Here is a 25158-nt window from a genome sequence, read left to right on the forward strand (position 1 = left end):
CTGTTAGTTAAGGCGTGCTTAATGTGCGTGCGGGCGGCCAAAGGGGCGGCCTTTTATGAACTCGAGCCTGGAGCCCGGTTCGCATTTCGGTTTCCTCGAGTTTTGATTTGGCTTAAGTACGTCAGCCGGCGCCGCCGGTTTAATGATAACAAACTCAACACAAGTGATAACGCGTCAAATTACCAAAAGCAGCTAGCATGTGTGGGGCATTGTGGGGAGTGGTAGGGGGGGAGCGCTGGTGTCGCGGGCGTTGTAAATACAATCAATGAATTTCAACTGGTTGTCCTGACTCCCTTCCCCACCCCGCAGGACCACCAACCACTACCATAGCTTCTTGGCAATTGTCGGATTCGGAGAGTAGGACTGCCATGTGTGCGTCTGGCAAAACGAAATTAGGCAAATTTAATGAATTTATGCTGCTGGCACCCCCTTTGTAATCCGAGTGCGCGCACAGCAAAGTAAGTGACCTGCTTGCCTCTCGGTTAAGTGGCCCTGCTCGAGCGGCTCGGCATTCTGAGTTAGCTACTGCGATACACTCGGGGAAAAATGCAACCCTTGCACATGCAAATTTATGTTAGACAGTTTTAAAATTTTCCTTTTCTAATTCCTATTTTCATTCCATTTCATTTTTCATAGCTTAAACGCTTAGTTGCAACAATTTCTTCGCCATATTTGTCTCAGTGTATGCTAGGGGATAAGAATGAAAATGAGCCAGAGAGCCAAATGTGGAGCGTGGAATGTGGCTTTTGATGATGGAGGAGGGGTAGTGGAAGCAGCGAGGTGGACGGACTAGAGGCAATTTGCCGCCAGTTGCGAGTGCGATGAGTGCGTAGAGCGAATGTTGTGTGGCTGCCTAATGCTCCACTTGGGGCTATCATCGCTGGCCCGCTGATGGGATTAGTTCTAGCCCTAAATTATAACAAAAGATTACGGAATGCGAGTTCACTTTTGGGGTTTGATGAAGTTTCCTTATGTACAACTTACAACAATTTCTTGGCCAATCTTAGCAAAAAGATCCATGTAATAAAGGTCATCGACTATCAGATGCTCTTTACTCAGATAACTGATATGCGAGGAAAAGCCAACTACTCGAATGAATGTTCAAGAGCAAGTTGTCCCTACATCACAAGTGCGCCACCTAGCGGCAGGTAAATTGGTTCTCAACTCCTAAACCAAAGGCATTAGAATAGTGTTTTGGCCAAACTCATTAATTAATGGAATGATATGGGCATCTTCGGTTGACAGATTTAATACTTACAGCCAGGACAAGTCTACACCATGTCACTGCAGGATTTTAGATAATAGGCGTGGCCAAAATTGTTTTGTAACCCAATGAGAAGCACCAAAAAATGAATTCAAAATAGTGGTCGTAACAGATCTAAATTGGTTAGCTGAGAACATCCATTCATTTTTTTACCTTTTTTTTTAGCTTCTTATGAATTTATAATAATTAACAATTATTGTTTAATTTGCGTACAAAGATTTCTCTCCAGCATAAAGAAAATAATTTATTATAGTTCATAAATTTAAACGGTTTGTGTTGAAGGTATCAAGGCAAGTGAAAGAAGAGAGAAATTTTCCAACACTGACTGACCCAAACAAACTTTTGCCTCAAAACTTGATAACAAATTTGCCAAAGTTGCTTCGGCTTTACATATCGCCAATCAAAGCTTCCCCGCACATCCTTTTCGTCCTGCAAGCGCACAGCCCAATTCAAGCAATTTAACAAATGACTTCCTTCTCAGCTTCGCCGCAACCGCAGGAGCGCGACGTCCCGACGTAGCCATCGAATCGCAGGACCTCCAATCCGACCACATTCACGTCCCCAGCAGCGTCATTATCGGTCCTCGGAAATCGCCGTCCTCAAACGGGGTAAGTGGACCGATCTGGTCCCAAGAACCCAACTAACTTGTCATAAGCACCTCGGATGAGGACCCTGGACAAAGAAAGGTCGTGGAACCCGAGCAACCAAGCAGGCCAAGTCGAACGTAAATTGGCTTCATTGCGTCTAAATGTGGTGTCGTCAGAAGACACGGACACGTCGCCCGCCGGTCCTCCGTGCTTCTTTCGCTCAGGGCTGCCAACTATCGATTCCTGGAACGTAGTTAAAACTTCAAATCAGTGTAATTGAAGTGAATGTAACCCCCCTCAGTCTAAGCGATTTCGAAAACGGCTATAAAGCGGAAATATTAAAAATGAATCAGTTATTTCGAATCCTGATATACAATTACTCAAATACATTTTATGAATTTCAGGAAATTCCCTTGTAATGCCAAACAGTTCATGCCATTTGCAGTCGCTTAGCAGACAACTTGGCAACTCTGGTATTCCCATCCTGGAGGACAGCAGCTCTTATCTGTATTTTTGATGGAGTGAGGGCATCGCTGGTGACACTGCCAGGAGCGACCAGGTCTCGCACTTAATGATGTCTGCGAAAATATTGCTGCCATCACGATTATTTTACACCCGCAACCTTTCATGGGAAATGGCATTCCTTTGTGGGACCCAGTCGCTTACAATTCAGTTGAGCTGAATGCATAAAACAGAAGCTTCGTTGTTGGTTTAGGTTGTAATAGGTATACACACACTTTATTTTTTCCGAAAAATTAAATTGAAAGTGAGAAGTTCTCATCTTGTACATACAGTTTGTTTTTCTTTTGTATTTAGTGTCAGTAGTTAATGCGATTTCCCGTTTGCTTTGTTCGCTCTACACATTCTTGTTCTCGTGTTGAGCCATAAAAGGTATCCAAAAGTTAATTTTCCAAAAGTAATTTGAAGAATTTATTTATCAAACAAAGGTCGCTCGTCAGGTCAGCCTTTGTTCATTGTCATCAAGACGGGACAGACGGGAATGATCCTTACTTCCTCCTTCTCCTCCAGTACATCAATGTACTCCTCGCGCTTCGATTTCCTTTGCTTTTAGTTAGTGATACGTTGCGTTAAATTAAGAAATTATCACATGATATTTGAAAATTGGTTTTTGCGTTTAAGTAAAGAGTGTTTTTGATGTTCTCAATTGGATTGTGTTGTACCGACCTCGCGGTCAGCGTCAAATAACTTACAAATCATTTAAACATAAATTCGCTATGTTCAAATAGCTCGCTTTTTGTAGTGTTTCATTAATCAGGGAGTCTGAATTTGGGTCTAAAAATAACCGTCGGCGGTTTGGTGAAAGTAGTACGAATTCTTAAACTTAAGCTATGAACTTAATTTAACTTAGGACCTAGTGCGGTTTAGTTTAGCTACTGAAATCTCCTGTTCCTATAGCTTCTATTACTGCTCATCTAAGTGTCCGCGATCTAGTCGAAGCGCGAGTGTCTGCCTTCGCCGCCGCCGCCGCCACCGCCTCCACCGAAGCCGCGTCCGTTGCTCAGGCTGCCCTTCTTGAAGCCGCCGCCGCCGAAGCGACCGCCGCCGCCACCGCCTCCATAACGGGAGCGTCCGCCGCCACCGTCGTAGCGCGAGTTGCGGGCCAGATTTTCCAGGGCAGGATTGATTTCCTGAGAAAGAAATAAGAAACCATCAGAATTGTGTTTACCTCACAGGGTCAGTATTAAAAAGAGCAGTAAATCGATGTGGTAAAGGGATCTAAAGGGATCAAACCAGATTTTACAGCCCAATTGGTGTTGTAACCTGATCCCGCGCTAAGAACTCACCTGATTAGCTTCTCGGAGGACGTCGACCAGCGCCTTGGCTTGCTTGGCATTGTTCTTGGTGAAGAAGGCGAAGGAGGTGCCCTTTGTGTTGGATCGTCCTGTGCGACCGATGCGATGGATGTAGTCCTCGCTGTTTTGCGGGTAGTCAAAGTTGATGACATACTTGATGCCGTCCACGTCTACAGGTGTCCGGGGAAAAGAGAAGGCGCACAGATTAGTTTCGAGCTCCGGGCTGTGTTCTTACTAAATTGGGGTGTATTTTTTAATCGACGAACAGTTTTCAAATTGCCAAATGATTTTTCCGCTATGCGCGCTCGCTTGCAACAATTTTTAGCGTTTTTCCGAGATGACTTGAACACTTTGAACACACTTGTCTTTTCTTTTGTTTTTATTTTTTTTTATACTTTAGCATACTATTGAGTCTATGGTATTTTGTTTTGTGGGTTGTATGTTTTTTTTTTTAGAGAAAAAAAGAAAATGTTTCAAAATGTACGTTACCTTCTTGGTGCTATAAATTGTTTCACTCAATTTTCTCTCAATCAAAATCTCTGATTGGCGGCGCGCAGCTCGTGGTCCAAACTCTCCCCAGAAACAGCAAGGTAGCGATCTCGATCGCACGGCGAAGCGGAGAGTTTGTTGCATTGAGCCGCGTGCGCCTCTGACTAAGCTCTCTTCTCACATGGACCATTTTGGAGATGACCACCGAGAGGAGACACGACCATTATATAAAGATTGAACTTTTTGGGAGGATTAACAACAACAAGCGGGCCGCCTTTTCGTCCAGGAGCAGTGGGCTTAACCGATGCGGCGGCAAACGCGGTCAGTGGGTGGTGGTAGTGAGCTTTTGGGAGGACGCAGCACCCAGCAGCAGCATCTTCGTCTGGATCCTCGAAAGCACACACATCATCCATCTCCGGATGGATCTTCTCGTCCTCACTCTGGTTCAAGCAAATGTCAGGTGTTCTTATTTGGGAGTGTGGTTTGTGTTGTGGGTGGTGGTGTCAATGTGCTATTTCTTGCTTGATTTGCTTTGGCTTTTGCTGTCGACTTGGTGCATGTCCAATTCTAGTGCTTTCTCAAGGGCCAGGCCACCCCGTCAATACTTTGCACGCCGCCTTCCGCCATCCACTGCTGAGGAAAAAGCTGGCTCTCTGATGGTTCGGTTCAGTTGTTGTTGTTGGATCTTGATTGGTTGATTGGTAGATGGTTTTTGGTTGGTAGATGGTAGTCTTTGGTCGCAAAAACGTATCATATCATATCATATCATTTCACTCTTTCTCAACAAAAAGTCGGGGACTGCAGAGGCCACATATGATGCATGATGTTGGGGATATTCGATATTCGTGTCTCTCGACCGTCTGAATCTGAGAACTTTCATCGGTCCTTTTGCGCAAGATATCACACACAGGGTGTGCTATCATCATATATCATAACAGATCTGATTCTGATGTTGGCAAAAGTCGCTCAAGTCACGAGTGTTCGCAGTGGTCGCCGCTCATTCATTATCCTCCCCATCATACTACCAAAATCGGCCTCTGTAAACGAGAAAGAAACAAGAAAGAGAGAGAGAGAGGGGAGAGAGAGAAAGAGGCAGAGAGACACGCACAAAGACAAAAGTTGCGTAACAGGTACACCGAAGTGCATATGGATCATACGATCATACGCATTTCATACATTATTTTAGCAGGGGTTGGGCCGGGTGTTGCAGGTGGGGACGGGTTGCAGGTCAGGGTCAGGGGTGGGGTAAAAGTTCAAGTTGATTATTCGATTTCGGCATTTGACTTATGTCTAAAAAAAACTGTTTCTGAGTTGGCGCGCTCGCTAGATGTGGGTAGATACCGGGATATATCATTAAGTGCGGTTAGGGGGTTCGGGTGGTGGGTAGGTTTACGGATAGGATTAGGTTCTGCTCGCATGTAGTGGGTGCGTGTAATGATGCTGGGTGATCGTTAGGTGCGGTGTTCTCTGGTGGTAGTGATGGTATGTAAGCAATGGCCCTAGCAAGTGTGACCTTATCGCTAAGCAGGCCCATCCAAATCATTCGCCTCTGGCCGCAAACTACGGTGTGTATTCTACGCCGCTGCGAGAGTAAACTTACCCAGTCCACGGGCCGCCACATCGGTGGCCACCAGGATGTTGGACTTGCCCGAGCGGAACTCACGGAGCACAAAGTCTCGTTCTGATTGCGACTTGTCGCCGTGAATAGCTCCACAACGGACGCCGAAGCTGCGGATGAAGCGCACCAGGTTGTCCACTCGTCGCTTTGTCTCCACGAATATGATGATCTTGCCGGGGCTCTCGCTGGTGTCGTAGATGTCTGACAGGAGGGTCTTCAATCTGTATTGATAGGAAAAAATATTAAATTAACACATTTTATAAGAGAAACTTCTCTAAATTGTAGTATCAATTAAGCAATTACTTACTTCTCCTCCTTGCTGAACTCGTCACAAACGTCCACCACTTGGCGGATGTTGTGGTTGGCGGACAGCTCCAGCGATCCAATGTTGATCTGGATGTAGTTGCCCAAAAAGTCCTCGGCAAGCTGCTTGACCTCTTTGGGCCAGGTAGCACTCCACATGAGCGTCTGTCGGTCGGGCCGGATCTGTGAGACGATCTTCCTGATCTGGGGCTCGAATCCCATGTCCAACATGCGATCGGCCTCGTCCAGCACCAAGTAGGTGCAACGCTTCAGGTTAGTAGAGCCGGCGGAGAGGAAATCAATAAGACGTCCGGGTGTGGCAATGACGATCTCGCAGCCGCGCTGCAGATCCCGCATTTGGCCGCCCTTCGGGGCGCCGCCGAAGACGCAGGTGTTGCGCACATACGACGAGGAACCGAATTCGGTGGCCACCTGCTGGATCTGTTGGGCCAGCTCCCGAGTGGGGGCCAGCACGAGGGCGATAGGTCCGTCGCCCCTCTGCAGCGGCTGCTGGTTGTTGATGTGCACAATAGCGGGCAGGATGTAGCCCAGGGTCTTGCCGGATCCCGTCTTGGCAATGCCGACGAAGTTCGAGCCACTCATGGCGATAGGCCAGCCCTGCGCTTGGATAGCGGTGGGCGCCTTGTAGCCCTGTCGGCGGATCTCCTTCATGACGTAGTCGGGCAGATGGACCTCGGAGAAGTCCTGGATGGGGTTCGGCACCTGTCCGCGCACGGTGATCTCCTGCTCTTCGCGATACCTCTGAACTTCGTAGGGCGATCGGTTGGCTACGTTAGGGTGCTCCTGGTAAAAGTTCTTCTTGAAGGGAGCCAGGTTGGAGAAGTCGACCGGACGCATGGGGAGGTCTTGGCTGCCGCCACCACCTCCTCCTCGGCGATCTCCGAATCCACCACCACCTCCGAATCGGTTGCCGCCTCCGCGGTCATCGCGTCGCTTCTCGATGCGTCCATTCCTTACGCCGTGGTAATCGCCACCGCCACCTCCTCCACCGCCGCCGCCTCCGCCGAAGCGATTGCCTCCGCCGCCGCCTCCTCGCCGGTCATCGCCGCCTCGATCGCCTCCGCGACCGCCACGTCCACTGTGACCAAAGTCGCGATCGTGTGGTGCCCTGGGGAATAACAGAGGAAGATCGATGAGTATCTAAGTATGCTCAAGTGAAAAGGAATGCTCAAGAAAAGAAATCTCACATCATCATCATCTTGCAGCTTATTTGAACTTTAGGTAGCTTGCAGTTTCTAGTAATGCTTTGATCTTTGACCACCAATTTATCTTGATGCTATATGTTATTCGAGATAAAAAAAAATTAAATTAGTGGTATCATAAGTGATTTTCCCCATAAACTTAATAAATTAAGAATTCACGCGTACCCTGCGTGCCTTTTTGTATTGTATTCCATTCTAGATCTAAGTTATTCAATAACTTTTACTTTGGCAAAATGAATGGTTGCGATGGTAATTGGCTTTGGTTAAGGCAAATGAATACGATAGCTATGAGAAATTTGAGCAATGAGGTTACATTTCTGCCAAGGAAAGTAATTTAATTCGAATATGCTTAACTTGCATTACCGAAATTTACTGGGTGTCAAGTATCAAAAGGGCCTTTTGCTTATTCATGGAAATAAAACGACTTCGCTTTATTATTTCGCTGCCGCGAATTCTGAGAAATCTTTAAGAAAATATTCCACTTTGAGCTTCGTAACAGAATTTCGCTAAAATTTGTTCTTTTTAAAATCGAATTTAGATTTGGTTGTAGAATTAAGGTACTCCACACTCCACTTTATTATTACAAATGTGATAGTTTTCTCACAAAACCTTTAAAGTCGAACGAATATTGCTGATTTTTGTAAGGTCTCTTTGCGATTTGGCGTTGTACATTTGTATAATCAATTCCTTCTTATCTGCCATCTAAAATGAAACTTTGTGGCATAAATTTGGCTACTCCGGTATTTTCCCTTAAAAAAAGAGAGCTTCGAGAATTAAACCATGCTTAACTGGGCTCAATTTTTCCGGCTCGGCGTAGACAGCTGCACTTTCTTTTCTTAAGTATTTCTTTGGCAGAAAATTGGGGAAAAAGAAACGAGTGACTTGGCTTACTTTGCTCGCATGCTGCCGTTTCTAGACGTCTGCCAGTTGGGACTTGGATTTCAACTGCGACTGGGCGACTTGGCTTGGAAGGTAAGTCTTCGCTTTTCGATTTCTTTCGACGCTGCTAAACAGCTGACATGGAGTTGTGCTGTGCTACAACCGCAATAAACTTAAATAAAACTAATTGCGTGTTAGGGAAATTAAATAAATTTCGAATAATGCAAACAGTAAGGCAAATTTGATTGACAACAACATGCAATTCGAGCAGGGTTACTATTTACCGCCCACCCTTCACCCTTCCCACCGATTTTCCACCCCAGTTTACCTTCCCTAAATGCTCAACTAAACTAAACAGCCCCTCGTACAAAGCCCTGTGTTTATTGCTCTGGCATTAATCAACCTGGGGCAGTTCCAGTTCCAGCTCTAGTCAGATCTGGCGCAGGTACCGACCTATATATGTTAGCACTTTGCAATAATTAGGGAAAAATAATATAAACTCTGCGAAGGGTAGTTACAATATGCTAATAAATAATGCAAGACTAAGTTGGATGATAATATATAAAACAAAATTTACAACATAATTAATGTTTATTGTGTTACGAACTAGCTTCTCCTTACTTCGTACTTAGCTCCATTTTCGTGATCCTAGTGGGCATCACTATGGGGTGCACCATGCAAATCAACCCCGATCCAGGCCCACGTTTGCTTGTCTATTGCTCTGTCAATTTGGAACACCCCGTGCCGCCCAAACGTCTATTTGTAGGACCCACTGGCACGCTAACATTTGTGCCCAACTAGCGGAGCGGAACGCTCTGAACATTTATGAGACAGCCAAATGTCTTGCCCCTAGTTTCGAGGGGGGCAAACAGCCGGCGGGGAGCGGAGGGGACAGTCCCTGGGGGCACCTCTGACTTTCTGTGTGTCTACCTGTCGCTTTTTGACATGCGAAAAGACGAATCGCGCGCTCGCCAAAGGGGAGCTCCTCATCATAATCAATTGGCGTCATTTGACATTTTAGACTAATGGGGCCGTTTATGTGATGGCGTAGTTCACGAACTGGGTTACTATTACCATTCAATGTTTGTTACTTGAGTTTTTATCAATATTATAGTATAACTTTCTAATAAATCATTTTCATTACATAACAAGCTTGGTACATGATAAGTAAACATAAACAGAGCGTAGCAAAAGAGATAATATTATCGCTAAAATGCATTTTTGATCAGCTGTAAATTAAATGTGTGTGCATGGAACCTTTAATTAAAGTAGAGAAAATTTAAAGTAAAAGAATAACCTTACTTTTCCCTAACATTGTGCTCAGTATACAGAATTAATAATTATATATTTAAAAGTATTTATGTATTAGTATACCAAACGAAGCAAACCTTTAGCCCCATTCACTTCCCAAATTAAGCATAGTAAGTATAAACATGGTTACGTAGTTTAAGTAGACGTTAAGTATAAAATAATTGCCAATACCAAAAACATCGCGATATCTCTACAAAACCTCGTGTGAGCGAGGGAAAGAGCGTGATTGAAAGGCATGCTGGCGAGTGAGCAGGACGGCGCTAGTCAGTGACAGCCGCCGACTGTTATACGAGCGCACACACTCGCCGAACTGTTATACGAGCACGCGAAAATGCCGCCGTCAACAGGCATTCACGCACACAAGCAAGTCCCAATGTGCCGTTGTGTGAGTGCGCGTGTTCGTGTTCGGGGCATACAGACAAATTAAAACGCTATAAAAAAGCAAACGAAGCAAGAACACGTTTCACAAATCAGGCAAATTCTTTTTATGACGTGCGCTGTCGTTCTTGTTGCTTTTGCTATTCCTTTGCGGATATGCGGGGGCAAACACAAAGCAAAAAGAAAAAAAAAACAACAAATGGCTGAAAACCTCACCTCGGCCTGTCAAATTTTAGCAAACCATGTGTTTTTCTCTCTCCCCAAACTCACTCTCTTTCGCTCACACTAATTACTCATCACCTCGCTTCGTAGGTGTACAGAAAAAAAAAAAAAAAAAAAAAGAGGAAAGGCACGAAGGGTGATAAAATGGCGACAGCGAGTGGAAAAAACCAACGCATTTCATAAGAAATCTTGCGGCGTACTCACATTATTCCTTCAATTTTGATTTCCTCTGTTCTCTCGTCGGGATCGTTGAAAAGCGATTTCCTCGTCCTCGTCCGCTGCTCTGCTTTCGGGATGGAATCTACGTAGTCGTCTGGATCTGGTTTCGAGCTGTTTCGAAACGCACGCTGCGACTGAACTTGGAGACTACTATGTGTGCTTGGGAACAGTATTGTCTCGCGATTCCTGCGACTCCCGTGGAACTGTTGTCGTTGTTCGGTGCAGAGCGAAGAAGAAGAAGCGAAAGTGCCGCTGCTGCTGGCGGAGGAGAAAAGAAAATGGCGACGTTGCGTTATACATTTCTCGGAACTCGGGCCACTTCTTGGGGAAATCAATAGCAGGTTGCCCCAGCCGCATGCGGCCGGTCTGGGCGTTGAGCCGCCCACCCGGGGGACTATGTATTGCACTAGCTTAAGCATTTTCCCGAAGTATTAGCCACAATGCGCTTATGCTAATGGCGAATTTATCCTACGCAGCGCGACATCCGCGCGTGTCTTACCTAACCTCGTCCAAAATTAGAGTGACCCTAGATGGAGGGGAAAAATCAGTCGTAATGTTGGTGTGACCGCAGCGGGTTCGCAAGAAAACGTCTATTAGAGTGACCACCTCGTTGCGAGTCTATCGATAGTCAGCTGAATGAGGTGCCCGCTAAGTTTTTAATATTCAAGATTCTGCTGAAACGAACTTAAAATGTATCTCGTCATCGGTCCGTACTCCTAATCTTGAAAATGATTAAATTTCCCAGCCTACCAAAAAGTAATTCGTGCGGAGATTAGTAAATATTCCTTAAAATATTGTGGATAAAACAATTTTCGATGTTCAGCATTTAGCAAAGACTCACCCCATTTGTCCTTTTTTGAATGTTTTGTATTTAACATAAAGGCGCATATATCGCATTTTGCTTACTAATAGTTTTAATTGATTTCTACTATTAATTATATAAATATAATTTTGAATCAATATTCTGAAAGAAAATATAAAACCTATTTTTTTAAAAAATATCTAAAATCAGCATAAAATAAAATATTGTTTATACAACAAATTTTCCATTTCTATCATCATTAATTTTTAAGTTTCATAGAACTACAAGTGCACATTATGGGGTTAACCTTTTCAAGTCTATAAAAAGTAATACTGACTAAATAAATCTGATATTTGAAACATAATTTTAATGTTTACATCTAAAAAATGAGTAAGAAAGAAATCGAAAAATTCACTCGACTTTTTTCGAACAGACAGCACATAAGTAAAAGTCGTTTAAATTGATATGATTGAAAATAGCTAAAGATAGATATTTTGCTGGAAAATAAATCAAGTAGCCACATATACATATTAACACCACTCTGCACTTATTTTTCAAAATGGCAAAAATTTGAAACTCACGGCGTTTTATTGAAAAAGAGTATCTGTAAGCTCTTACAAATTTACTAATTACATTACTGTACTTTATTCAATTATCTTACTACGAACTATCTTAATTGTACTGTGAAGACAATGGTCAGTCGGTTTAAAAATTCGGCTTAGTCGGTTCCCTCCAAAAAGTGGAACTGTTTGTTGCGGTCTATTCCGTATGATCTATAAGTTGCTACCACTTCAGTTGGTCATTTTCAACAATTCAATTGATAAAGACTAAAATAACAGATAACATGTAGTGGCCAATAGTTGGAACACATCTAGTTTATATGTCCATCAGTACTAAAATTCCCTGTCCGGATATTTCCTCGCGAGTGTTCGAAAATACAAGAACAAATGGCACAGGCTTCTTCTAGCAAAGTTTCAAACACAGAAGTCAAGCCGAATTCTGACGGGGCTCGCACTTCATATTTGTTGTTTTTTTCGAAGTAGTTCAGAATGACGAAAGTGAGAGTGAGAGATCAGAGTCAAGAAAAAAAGCTAAGTATATACCTCTGTATACCCCTTTCAAAATATCTTCGATTATTATAGGTTTTTGTTTACATTTTATTTATATTTATTGATTTAATGATTTGACATTTTGTAAGAAATAAAAAGGTTGCTATGGATCACGCCGAAACGTCCATGTTTAATTATTTCTTTTTTATAATTCCAACTAATAAGAATTTTCGGTTTTGTTTTCCGTTTTCCCATTCCCTCTGCATTTCGATTGTCGAACGTGCCGCCAAGTGGTTTTTGCTCAATTTGTTAAAATAAATATGAAAAACCGGTAAGTAAAGTGTTTCTTATTAATAAATTTATAAAAAAGCATAGCATTGCATTCCAAACGACATGATTTTGCGATAAGTCTATAAAATATGTGTACGTTTTATATGTACAAAATAAGTAAAGATAAAAAAATTAAAAAATATTCAATATCTTTTTTGTACGAAGCAGGTTGCATAGATGACGGCTTTGTCAAAGTTATTTTTAAAGGATTGAAGATCGGCGGTGCTCTCAGTTTGCGGCACAGGCCCTAATTTTATGCCCATATTTGTATTTACTTATTTTTTTTAAGTTCCTTTACGGTGTGGAAGATGCATAAGTGTAATCACCAAGTGACCGCATTAGTGAAGACACTAATTTATTAAGCAGTGAATTGACTGCTGTAACGGTGCACATGAAATTTATAATATTTTAAAGCACATTTATTCAACATGAAATACCTATTGTATCGTATACAAGCCCACATATATCCATCTATCTGTTACATTCTTTCAATTGAACCAAGTATACCCTGCCCTGCAAGTAATGGGTATATTTAGTGAGTTTGGTGGGTGTGTCAGCCAAGAATGAATTCGTATAAAAGTCTAAGCCATAGTTTATTAAATATCAAATCAATGTGATTCATAACAAATCTCCCTATCCAGGTCCACGTCCACTTACAACCCGAGAAGGTGACAGAAACTGCGGTACATCTTGGCCCTGCGGCCCTGCAAGCAGCCGTACAGCTCGTTGATCTTGAGGCAGTCGATCTTGCTGATGGTCTTTCGCTGCCCGATCCTAACTCCAGGTTGTAGAGGGGTCATGGTGGGCTTCTCCCCCTTCCGCTTGCTGAAGTAAAACTCGCCGTAGTGCATCACGGAGTTGTAGTCGTAGTCGAAGGCGTACTTCCCCTTCTTCTTCGACACCAGCTTGAAGTTCTTCCTAAACCGCGGCACGATGTTGTCCCAGTGGATCTTGACAAAGTTGTCCCGATCTGCTCGGGACTGTTCGTGGTATATGCCGATGGCGTGCATCAGCTCGTGCATTATTCTGCCCTCGCTGCTGAAGCAGTGGGCACTGTTTTCGTCGGGTCTCTGGAGGGACACCACCTGCTCACCTCCTCTTCGGCCCACGTAGGACCAACATCCTTGAGGTCCTTCCAACGGCGGCTCGATCAACAGGTAGTCATCTACCTCCCCGTCGTACGGCACAAAGTGCACACACGTCAGGGAGTTAAAGGTTTTCACGGCTTGAATAATGGCCTGTCTTTCCGGATTTGCGTACCGCGGACTTATCTCGAAGGGAATCGTTCCATTGGGCCACAGTCGTTTTGGATGCCTCATTGGATTGACGCCCAGGCGCAGGGTGATGTAGGTGTACGGATCAATGGCGATGTCGCCTTGGAACAAGCGGGGCATGGTCTCCGGATCGTCGATTCCCAGGTCGTCGTCACCGATGTCGGGACCGTAAGGATCGTATTCATCTGAAAGGGGTTTCAAAACTATTTCAGAAACAATAGCGTATGGTAATTAGACCTCATAATATTCCATATATCCATATACGTATCGATGTGATGTTATGAATGAAAAAATAGGATACTATTAAAAGGTTCTTCAATTCTAAGCTTACACTAGAAAAGATCTTTAGATCTTCACAACTCAAATCGAACAAAAATGCACTTAGTGACTAATAAAGCCATGGGGTAAACTGGGAGTGGAACGAACCTTCCGCCACACTGGTGAACTCATGCTCGAAGAAATCCACTCCAGCGGGATACTGGCGGACAGGGAGCTTGGCGCTTTCACTGAGCGTTGGTGCGGATAGCACCACTAGCACCACCAGCAGCACAGCCACCTGCAGCACCACTGATCCACTCAACTGAGCACACATTATAGAGCTGGGATTCGGCTTGGCTGTGACTATATTTCCATGCGATCGCTGTTTGCTCACTCTTTCCGCGCCACAATCATGCCGCATTCAAACCGAACGGCTGCACACGAAATTGGTAACTGAACCTGGCTCGATGGCCCAAGAGCTCCGGAGCCCAGGCGGCTACCAAAGTCTGCAGTCTTGGCACCTTAATTTATGCAAAATGTGCGAAAATAAAACTAAATATCGCCGACACGTTGGGCAGACGCCACGCAATCCGGCGGCGTGTAAACAAAACCCAAATCTATGCCCTCTCACTTTTTTTCTACACCCATTACTCTCTGATCAAACAGCACTAAGTCGCCTCGATGAAGCCCAGCTTAAACTCTACGAAACTCTCCGATTAAGCCCGGCTCAAACTCGGCTGGGCGCTCACGTAATTTAAGCCGAGTTAGCGGCTTTGGCCATCGACCATTCAATGATTTTCGGTAGGCCATATACTACCAAAACTCTCTTTCTGGCTGACGGAGTTCTTTCGCTTGCGAGTCGGCTAAAGTGTAAAAATGTGCTATTTATTAAGAGGCAACAGTTTAATGAAAATCGTATATCATACATACATACATCATACATATGATGTACATATGAGGAATAAACCAATTTATGTTTTTGCTGCAAGGGCATTGCTGCAGCGAATCTCTTTTTCAACTTATTGTTGTCGTTGGTCAGGCTCACGATGGCGCCAAAAGTTTACATACAATGAAATTCGCCAATTGATTTCCGCTTGGGCTCTTTCCGGTTTTACCAAGAGCAGACTCTTCGAATGTTACATGCTTGGAAAATGGCCCAAACGGAACCCACAATCATTAGCTCGAATGTTAGATACATATGCTAGATATTTTACTATTTTAATACACATTGTAATACCAATCTAAAGGTCTCATTATTGTCAAGTTGCAATTCTACCACTGTGACTATTATATTCAGATCCTTTATTCAGGGTATTTAGGTATTGACCTTTTTTTCGCGTGCAAACTGCTCAACTGTCTTTCTCACTGTCGCCAGTCTGTCTGGCTTTCAACTTGTTTGTGTTTGAGTTTGTATTTGAGTCTGTCTGTTTGTTGGATGGTTTTGATATGTGACACCTTGGCTGGAGAATCGAACTGCACTGTGCACTTTGCACTTTGCACTTTGCACTTTCTGGGGTTCCAATTAGTCAGTTGGCAGCCTAAGCTGTTAACCCGGAATGGCTTATCTCCATCTGGGCGGGGCTTATTTGACAATCCATTTTAATCGGTCATCATTAATTAGGCGAAATTAGTTTTCCGTCTTAATTAGCATAACAACAACAGTGCGGGAATCTGGCTCAAACAGATCGCATCGCGATAGCCCAAATGAATTTACTTACATGTGTGGCGAATGAAGTTTGCATTTCCAAATAGCCGAGTTAATCGAGGGCTTTCGCTTTACGACAAATTATTTATTCACTTGAAAAGATGGAAAATTAGTGTATTAGTGGAAATAAATAATAAATAAAAGAATTACTATTTCAAGGCAATTTCACATTGAATTATTTTGCTCTGATTTAAATTTTAAGTTTAAAGTATTCAACTTTTGAGAATGAATCTCAAGGTATGAAAATAGCCCGGAGCACTGAAGTAAAAAATGAAAAGTCGACAGCCACATAAAATATTGATTATTCGTTTGAAAACCCTTTTGCTTCTCACGGTAAATATGCTCTGCAGTAGTTGTCTTTGTCTTGCCCGACTGACTGATTGTCAATATGGACTGTAATTGTCATATTTCATTGGCCTGCAATCGTAAACCTGTCCTTGCCACGCCCCCTTTAACCCACTTTCGCCCAGTTCGCCCACTTTAACCCATTGAGAGCTGTGGACTGCTGAGGGTCTGTCTTCGATTGAGTCCGCCACTTGACTTTATGTGTCAGCTGGGCAATAAAAATGCGACACCGAGTAATTTTGCGCCACACACAGGGTCTGCATTAGAAAGAGATGGGGCCAGGGAGCGAAAGAGACGGGGGCAGGGAAGTAGAGAGAGATGGCGAAAGACAGGCATCAAAGGCAAAACACAACAATCGAAGTCGAGCGAGCCCAAAGTCAAAACCCGGCGACTAATTCAAAGTTGTCACGTAATAAAACATCGAAGAAACATCGAAGCCAAAAACAATAAGCCACAAAGGCGACAAACAATCAAAGAAATACGAAAAACCCCAGGAAAAAAACGAAAATACTGGAAATTTGCATATTTTTTCGAGGCAAAGACAGCCGGCAACCATCGAGGGCGACAAGAAATTTAACAAAGTACAAATTGTTATTTGATTTGATTACATAATGACGCCACACATACCCCATCATCTGCCTTTTGCAATTTGCCTTTGTTTCTGTTTTGGTTTCTGTTTCTGATTTCATTCAGCCCCTCGAATGTTTTGGTTTTCGCCTCACATCGGTTTATTTTGACACCAAAAACTGATATCTCCAATTAGATTTGCAGCTGAATTAATTGAATTGCATTAAGGCGGCTTCGGTGATTTGTGGCCGAGTTGATAGCAACAACGACTGCATTAATCTGCATAATAGAAAGATAATAATTGCCGCTTGCAAAGCGGCTTAAACGGAAATGGAATGGATTTCTTGGTGGGATCTGCGGAATATTCACAACACGGATTTTTTTGTGGCGTATTAATTATAATGCTCGCTGAAAGGAAACTTTCCCGCCCTTTGTTTCATTCTTCTGCGCTTAATAAAGCGGAAGTGCGAAACTTTTTTATCAAGATTTCCACCGCATGGAAAACTTTTAATTCCGCTAATGTCGATTTCGAGATGCTGAAACTTACTGTGGGCGCGTGGGGGAGGCTCCTGATTTCCCACACAAACTCATATTAATTTCTTCCTAGGCGGACGAGGAAAATCGTTGGCCTAAGACGGCTTAACTGTGGGTAAAAAGAACGCCGGGAAAGCTTCGATCAACAATGATGACAACTTAATATTCAACTTGGACTTTCTTTGTGGAATGCTGAGTGGAAAATGTATTCAATCCCGTTAAGTAAATAGAAATAATGGAGATACACAGCACTCTAATAACCGAAGGAAGACGGATTTGAAAATTATTATCAATAATTTATATTTGCCTATTTTTAAATTAGAATAAGTAACATTTCGACGCATATTTATAAAACAAGCCATACAATTAATCAACTATAATTTTGTATTAAAAATTCATACTTTAATTCTTTACTTTACAATTTACTTTACTTTCCAATACTGGTCACAGTTTTCATGTGAATTTTGATGTGTAAAGAGTATGGAAAGAATATTGCTTATAACAACGAGATACCGATACTTTAATAATACTGAGGAAATAACTAAATAAATAATAATTTATTAAATAATACTTAACATCTTTTTGTATACAAAGCTGTACATTTTTGTAATTTCAATGTGATATATTTCATTTTATGACTTTTTACGATTTTCCATGGTGGCTGCGATACATTTGTGGTGATTTTTGTAGTTTGCTGACATATGATGGCACTTGAAGGGCGCCTCGGCTTTCTGCATTTTTGTGGCTCTGGTTTTTCAGCAACTATTGCAAACATTGCCATGGCTCCTCGCCTCCCCCGTCGTTTTTTCCTGCCAGATTCGATTCGGCAAATAAAAAAGAAACGCTGTCGTAGGCATTTCCTGAAGTATGCAAATCGGTTTCTGCGCGGTAAACTGCGAATGCCAAGTGAATGCGATAAATAAATAAAACAATAAGCGAAAAAAATAGCACATCAAAAATTCAAGGATTTGCATATTGCCAGGAAGGAGAAGCGGTACTGGGAAAAATTAAAGTTTGATCAAGTATTTACTATTCTTGTACATGATATCAATTTTAACACCTTCGTTAAGCGCACATGTTTTGGTGATAAATTATTGTACGTAGATTAGTGTTGAATAAGGCACATTGCACATCTACATATAATGGTCGAACAACTTTAGGACCTGAACAAACTAAAGTTTAATAGAATCCAACAAAAATAGTAAACACTTATTTTTGTCATACCAAGTAGAGAGAATTGTTGTTGTTGCTTGAAATTAATTTTCCGAGTGTGTCGCCAGATCTTTTAGTTGCTTGCGTGGCAATTATAAATTATTCACATTGCTACATTTTTATCATATCAATGTGAGAGTTGCCTGCTGTCCCCAGGGGATCTGCCACTGACTCCCAGTATCTGAATCTGACTCTGTCCTGTCCGTCCTATCCCCTCCTCCCCTCTGCCACATTTCCTCTGGGGCGGCACGCAAAGTTCATTTAGATGCATGCCCCCAGATAGACGGGCAGCCATCCATTGCTCCGCCCACTTCGTTGCCCACTTTTAGGCAAATTGCTTGAAATTGTTTGTAGGCCGCAGGGCCGGCAAATCGCCAACTGCTTGAGTCGGAAATTAAAAGCAGCACTTGAGCAGCAGCCCCCGGAACCCCTTCTCCAGTCACCCAAGCCCGGACACCCTACAACCTCCAGCCAACACCCGACACTCCGATTCACCCGGCTATATGCTATATCTGGCAAATGAATCAGACCTAACCAGGCTGACACCCTGAATGCTTAGACCTGGCCATAAATTCAATTTGTTGGCTGGCTGCCTCGAGTCACCTGGCAGTCCCATTCTCAGCTGCACAGGGAGAAAATGTGGAATTATATAATATATATCATATATAGTTTTCCATTACAAATAGCCACAAATTGTGATGCAAAAGGGGTTCCATATATAAAAAATATTTTTTTACAGCTGTAAAGGCTCTATTGCAAATACGTATACTAACTTACTTTCTCAAGCATTTCTCTCTGTGTACGAGTGGTGTATTCTGCCTCGTCCTGGACACGTGCTAATGCACAAAGCTGGACGTCATTTGTCTCTCACTGCTGCGCGTTTATCACATTTTATCAATTGTCCAGACGTATCCGCTGCTCAATCAGCTGTCCTTCCTCGACCAAGGAGTCACAAATAAATGGTCAGAAGGCCTTTGAGCCAACTACAGGCATTTGTGGGCCCACCGCACAATTAGTGACAAATTTAGAATTGACCAATCTGTAATTACATCAAAGCTTTAAGGCGACTTACTCCACGTCAGTTTGGTTGTTAAACTGGCATGCCAACACATCATGGAATGTTCCCTTTCATCCACTTCATAGCATAGTACCTACCTATATAATACATACAAAATACACTTATTAAAAATAAGACACATTTTCCATTTAATTATGCTCAGAGGGCTTATCTCCATTGACTTCGTGGAACTGCAAGTGCAGTGCCATTAATTTGCGATAAGAATTCAGTTTGATTTTCTATAGAACACTCACCCATTGTAGGAGAGGGTATATTGATTTCAGTCAAAAGCTTGCAACGGGAGAGGGAGAAATTTGTGATCATATAATAGGTATAAACAGTCGAGACGATTTTGCCATGTCTGTCCGTTTATTCATCCGCCCGCATCGAAGCAAACTATTTGCAAAGTTATCTGGATAAATTAATCACATAAGTGTTGTTTCTACTGGAGAAAGTATGTAATATAATAAGTATATCGGACCTATATGCCATAGGAATATTATGGCAAAAAAGGTACATTCAATATTTTTAATTCATTCTAGTTTTTTGACAACATATAATTTCAAAATCCGACGATGGAAAATTAATTGAAAATTGAAATAGAAAACATATCAAAGTTTTTTGTTGTTGATACTTTGTTTTTATTCGGTATACGGTATGCACAATTCTTTAAATAGGTAATCACAAGGGTATATAAGCTTCCATTTTGTTGAACTTTCGTTTTCACTTAAGATGCAAGAGACTCTGACCGAGACCTTAAACTCTGGGGTTTCTCGGTAAAAATGCTTCCCAGTAAGTGGACTTAACGCTGACTCTTCCGAGAAACCGTTATGATTATGTAATCTACAATTTTAGCTAATGTGAGTGAACATCAATGCAAAAGCGATATAAAAACCGTTTGTTTTAACTGGGAGATATGATCTTAGTGACATCATACTATTTAATTCAAAAAGTGGGATATTGGGGAAGCGATGCCACTCCACACATGTTGTTGGCGTTCCGAGCCAGCTTTAGGTAGCCACTTTCTCCCCATTCGGTTCCATAGGAGTTCTTTATTATCCAGTAGTCGCCCCACTTCGGATGGGTTCCAAAGCCAACTAAAAGAACGGAGTGTGTAAGGTCCTGTCTTCTAGATCTGCACGCCGGAATACTAAGGATTCCGCCGAAGTACTGATCGAATTCCTCGTGGAGATGGTCAATTGACACCGCCACGGGTCCGACGTTGTAGACCACCTCCGCCAATTCCCGTTCATCGTAGTTGCTAAGAGTAACGTAGCCCGACAAGTTTCCTGTACTTCTGTCGCTTTTCCACAGGCATTCTCCGGACACCGGCTCGTAGGGATAGGATTCCTTGGTGGCGATGCCATGGTCCCTCGTGTAGTTGAAGGCCACGCTCACCCAACCACCACTGCAGCCGTTATTCGGATAGGGAACACAGTCCACCAAGTGCTTGGGCGAAAGGGGCTCCAGCTTTCCGTACTTCTTCGCCAGATGTGCCTCAAGGACGCCCGAGGTGGAGAAGGCCCAGCAGCTGAGGCACTCGGTGCCCTGGTCTCCCACTGGCGATATAAGGCCGTAATGCCGCCAATCGATTCCTTCGGAGATCTGGTCGTACTTCTTGTAGTTCACAGTCTTTGTAAGTCCATTGGTAGTCGGCTCCAGGGGCGCCGGGATCGACGAGCGATAATTGAAGAGGATTCTCTGATCTGTGTCGGAGAACTTGTTTAGTCCCATCTTGAATCCAACATCTCCCTGGGAATAGAGCTGGTTGTTGCGCTCCACCGCCAGTACCCTCTGTTCGTATAGCGCCCGGTGGTATTTGTCCCTAATCCTGTACTGCTTGTTGTACTTAGCCTTGTACTCTTCCCACTCCGCATCACTGACCGCAGTCAAACCTAGTTCCACAAGGAGCAGAAGGATTAGACCGTGTACTACGGTCAGACGAGGAGTGCCCATTGCGAACTGATCGTGATTAAAGTAGATTTGCAAATAATTTAGAGCTGGAGAAACCAGAAATCAAGAGCTTTCTGTTTGCCTGGTGGGCAGCGAATCCATTATCTGGGGTTATTTATTTGAACTGCCTATTGGCTGTTGGGAAATATGAAACGATTACGATTAAAGTGAATTATTTGCTTACGTGTAAATATTATATTATTTATTTATATGGTTTCTGGTTATGGGCTGGTTGTAAGTTACATCTAACAGCTATAGTTATGTATATTAGCTACAATATTTGCTAAGTTTACTAGAAATTTATATTAATATAAAACATTTTCAAACTTTCTAAACAAACTGAATGTATTTTATAGATTATTATGAAAGTATCATGTGCATTCCATCAAAAAAACATTATCATATATACTCATATGTATGCATGTATGGTCTTTAAACAAACTGGTCAAGATTCCCGCAATAGATAAGTAAAGGGTAGAGGATATTCGATGCCATCGATTATATCGTTCTTTCTTGCTTATTCCTTTCGAATTATAAGCAGTTAAGATAGAAAATCCATCCGTCCAGCTCTTTATCTAGTGCATTTCAAGCTGTCAATCAGTTGTAAGTCTGCAGTGGACGCGATCAGTTCGCAATGATCTCCCTTTGGTTGCTGGTACTTCAAGTACTTTTCACTCTGCTCTTCGTGGAGCTCGGACTGACCTCGGTGACCGATGTGGAGTGGGCGCGGTACAAGGCCAGATACAATAAGCGGTACGGGCTGGAGGACCAATACCACCGACGAATACTCGAAAAGAGAGTGCAGGCGGTTGCCAATCACAACAGACTCTATTCCCAGGGCAGATCGGGATTCAGGATGGGCTTGAACCAGTTCTCCGACACAAATCTCCGACTCCTCTACAGTCGTCGATCGGCATTCTCTGCCCCAGCGGAACCGAGTACTAAAGGAGTTACTAAGCCTGCGAACTACAAGAGCTACGACCAGATAACCAGAGGAATAGACTGGCGGCAATACGGATATATATCAGCAGTGGGAGATCAAGGCACCGAGTGCCTGAGCTGCTGGGCCTTCTCCACCTCGGGCGTCCTGGAGGCGCATCTGGCAAAGAAGTACGGAAAGCTGGTGCCCCTTTCGCCCAAGCACTTGGTGGACTGCGTTCCCTATCCCAACCAGGGCTGCAATGCTGGTTGGGTGAGTGTGGCCTTCAACTACACGAGGGATTATGGCATTGCCTCCAAGGAGTCGTATCCCTACAAGCCCGAAAATGGAGAGTGTCGCTGGGACCCCAGGAAAAGTGCAGGAACCTTGCGGGAATACGTTACGCTAACTAGCAACGATGAACGGGAATTGGCGGAGGTGGTCTACAACATAGGACCCGTGGCGGTGTCCATTGACCATTTGCACGAGGAATTTGATCAGTACTTTGGTGGCATCTTGAGGATTCCCTCGTGTGGAAATACCAAGTTCGATCTGAAGCACTCCGTTCTTTTAGTGGGCTTTGGAACCCATCCGAAGTGGGGCGACTACTGGATAATAAAGAACTCCTATGGAACCGAATGGGGCGAAGGCGGCTACTTTAAGCTGGCTCGAAATGCGAACAACATGTGTGGGGTGGCAACCCTACCCCAATATCCTATAGTCTAAGCGATTGATTTCGAACAATAAATATCTCCCATACAGTTAAGAAACTATTTTGTTACTTTTTTAAATAATTTTCCATTCTAGTATTTCCATGTCTACTCTTGCGAAAAATATCGCCTTGTCTTAGAAGCTTTAAATTGAGTTAGCCCATTAAGGTCGATTAGAAGCATGCTGATATGTGGTCGTTAGAGGATTAATTTCGAAACGTCTTTAACGTTTAAGGTAAGCCGGTTAGCCGGCTTTGACCTCCGCAAAAGGGTGTCCCGAATGATTAATCTACCAGGTTTCGGGGATGAGAATCTTGCCAGGAGACGGCGCTAATGTCGCTTTGCATCCCTAGATTTGGAGAATTATAATGCTGCGGTTGGCTGCCTCATTTGTCGGGTGTTTCTTGGCCCCGCATTGGGCGCCAAATCAAGTGCGCTGGCAGCGCGGCGCAGCCCTTTCCCCTGGGAGGCATGAATTTGAGTTATGACTGGAGCGGAACTTTTACGGGCAACCGTAAATTTTTGGGGCACTGGCGCTGCCACCGGCTTAATATTCACACCTTTCGCGGGGGATGGCCCAGTTATTTATGCGCACGCATTATGGTTGATAGTGCGGAGCAGGGTCAGGGGCAGGGGTCCTCTTTTCTGGCTGATTGCTGATGGGTCATGGTTTATTATTTACTCCGAGAGAGACAGAACGACACACCGACCCACTGGCCCGGATCCTGGTCCCGCTGTTATTGTAATTGAAAGGTATAAATAACATTAGGCTAACAGCAAATAAATTTATGTTGTTTATGCTTCCTTTCTATCTCTCGCCGAGTGTGTTTGTACTCGGGCTTCCCTTTGACCTTTGTAAGCACTCTTCAGGGCTGTTGCGTGCCGGGGCTAATCGCTCACGGGCCATCCGAAATCGAGGAGCGAACTGGCCGACGACCCATCATCTTTCATCAATTTATTGGCGTTTCTGGGTCCCACCGAGCCGGCTGGGCCGGCGTTATTTATTATTTACACTACACATTGATTACTATTATTGCTAATATTATTATTTGTATGGCTGCCTCTGGGATCCGCTCCTTATCGCTTATCAAACTCTGTTTGCCGCCTTCTGCACTTTTCGCTTGATTTTGTCCATTTTCGGACCGCATGTTATTTATGAACTCACGACGTTTGCCACGGCCTCAAGGTATTTTTCAAATAATAAATATTCCCTTTTCGGTTTTGCTTCTCTGGCTATTTGCCGCACGTTTTTGGGTCTCCCCAGAAAGGGTATGTCAAATTTATCGGGAATAGTGAAACCGTTGATGTTCAAGAAACCAGAGCGTAGAATCTTACGGCAGTGCCAAAAAAATTTAAAATATTAAGTATACGTACGTATGCTTAATTTATGCCTTTTAAGTTCCATTTTAAAGTGAATTAAATGTACAAATGAATATTTAGTATAGGGAAAATATTATTTTCTAGTAAATTATTCTCAGGAGAATCAACGCTAATATTTGCAAGAAGTTCCACAGAGTATTCGATATTCAAGTGATATTTTTCCTCTTTAGTCGACTTTATCTCTCTTATCTCCTTTGCATATAAGCATTTTTTTATTTATTGCATTTTTATAATTGAATTTGAATAATACATAGACACAGCACTTGGCCAACAAGGCAACTTGGCTCGAATGTCTGTCTGTCTGTCCTTTTTTTTGTGTGTATTTTTGCGACCGTGTGTCTGTCGCTTTGTGGGTTATTAAATTATTGTTGCTTTTCTTTCGTTGTGTGGGCACTAGACAGGCATGCAAATACAATAAATGTATTTAAAATTGACAAATGGTTAGCAGCATTTGTTGTTGGCATTGCTGTTAGCTTTGTTAAGATTTATGTTGAGGCAAACAAAAATTCACAAACATGTATGCAATTGTATAAATTAAGCAGAATTCAATTGAGCGAGTGTGAGCTTAGGAATAAAGTAACTTAAGGATTTCCCATGAATTTCATTTGAATGGCTTGAGCAGGACTCCTCAGTGCCATCTACTTTAAACTGATTTTGGTTTGTTTTTGTATTCAATTTAAGTTGCTGTGAATTTGACACTGTTCTAATCACGTCACTAAATTGAGTTTCTCAATTACCAACAGACCCTGAGGTGTT

General features: G+C 43.1%; 4 protein-coding genes across 7 annotated transcripts; 1 reads left to right on the forward strand and 3 right to left on the reverse strand.

The window, feature by feature from the left end:
• Positions 1 to 2557: 2557 nt before the first annotated feature.
• On the reverse strand, positions 2558 to 10900 carry LOC117142436 (ATP-dependent RNA helicase p62). Of its 4 annotated transcripts, XM_033306399.1 has the most exons (6): positions 10807 to 10900; positions 10293 to 10562; positions 6080 to 7204; positions 5755 to 5993; positions 3657 to 3835; positions 2558 to 3500 (listed from the first exon to the last, which is right to left on the reverse strand). In XM_033306399.1, coding segments are annotated over exons 2-6 (1746 nt in total). In that variant the 5' UTR covers positions 10295 to 10562; positions 10807 to 10900; the 3' UTR covers positions 2558 to 3299. The 4 variants fall into 4 exon arrangements, with proteins under 4 accessions (XP_033162290.1, XP_033162288.1, XP_033162289.1 ...); XM_033306397.1 differs by lacking the exon at positions 10807 to 10900 and having other exon boundaries at positions 10293 to 10741; XM_033306398.1 differs by lacking the exons at positions 10293 to 10562; positions 10807 to 10900 and adding an exon at positions 8190 to 8349.
• Positions 10901 to 13056: 2156 nt separating this feature from the next.
• On the reverse strand, positions 13057 to 14461 carry LOC117143738 (low choriolytic enzyme). The gene is made up of 2 exons (XM_033308548.1): positions 14189 to 14461; positions 13057 to 13947 (listed from the first exon to the last, which is right to left on the reverse strand). The coding sequence occupies exons 1-2, from the start codon at positions 14439 to 14441 to the stop codon at positions 13142 to 13144; spliced, it is 1059 nt and encodes a 352-aa protein (XP_033164439.1). The 5' UTR covers positions 14442 to 14461; the 3' UTR covers positions 13057 to 13141.
• Positions 14462 to 20072: 5611 nt separating this feature from the next.
• On the reverse strand, positions 20073 to 21430 carry LOC117143418 (cathepsin L1). Its single transcript, XM_033308121.1, has one exon. The coding sequence runs from the start codon at positions 21394 to 21396 to the stop codon at positions 20386 to 20388; it is 1011 nt and encodes a 336-aa protein (XP_033164012.1). The 5' UTR covers positions 21397 to 21430; the 3' UTR covers positions 20073 to 20385.
• A 586-nt stretch (positions 21431 to 22016) lies between these two features.
• LOC117144115 (cathepsin L1-like) lies at positions 22017 to 23056 on the forward strand. Its single transcript, XM_033309134.1, has one exon. It carries the CDS (start codon positions 22028 to 22030, stop codon positions 23036 to 23038), a length of 1011 nt encoding a protein of 336 aa, XP_033165025.1. The 5' UTR covers positions 22017 to 22027; the 3' UTR covers positions 23039 to 23056.
• Positions 23057 to 25158: the final 2102 nt, after the last annotated feature.

The sequence above is a fragment of the Drosophila mauritiana genome, chromosome 3R (genome assembly GCF_004382145.1).
Source record: "Drosophila mauritiana strain mau12 chromosome 3R, ASM438214v1, whole genome shotgun sequence".
NCBI lineage: Eukaryota > Metazoa > Arthropoda > Insecta > Diptera > Drosophilidae > Drosophila > Drosophila mauritiana.

Bases quoted from the DNA above. Each gene is read 5' to 3' on its own strand.
- LOC117142436 (XM_033306397.1), bottom strand. From the start codon at position 10,726: ATGCTTAAGCTAGTGCAATACATAGTCCCCCGGGTGGGCGGCTCAACG. The intron at 3,836-5,754 runs GTAAGTTTACTC...GGACACCTGTAG, and splicing joins TGTGGCGGCCCGTGGACTGG to ACGTGGACGGCATCAAGTAT. The intron at 3,501-3,656 runs GTGAGTTCTTAG...TTTCTTTCTCAG, and splicing joins TCCTCCGAGAAGCTAATCAG to GAAATCAATCCTGCCCTGGA.
- LOC117143738 (XM_033308548.1), bottom strand. From the start codon at position 14,441: ATGCGGCATGATTGTGGCGCGGAAAGAGTGAGCAAACAGCGATCGCAT. The intron at 13,948-14,188 runs GTTCGTTCCACT...AACCCCTTTCAG, and splicing joins GTTCACCAGTGTGGCGGAAG to ATGAATACGATCCTTACGGT.
- LOC117143418 (XM_033308121.1), bottom strand. From the start codon at position 21,396: ATGGGCACTCCTCGTCTGACCGTAGTACACGGTCTAATCCTTCTGCTC.
- LOC117144115 (XM_033309134.1), top strand. From the start codon at position 22,028: ATGATCTCCCTTTGGTTGCTGGTACTTCAAGTACTTTTCACTCTGCTC.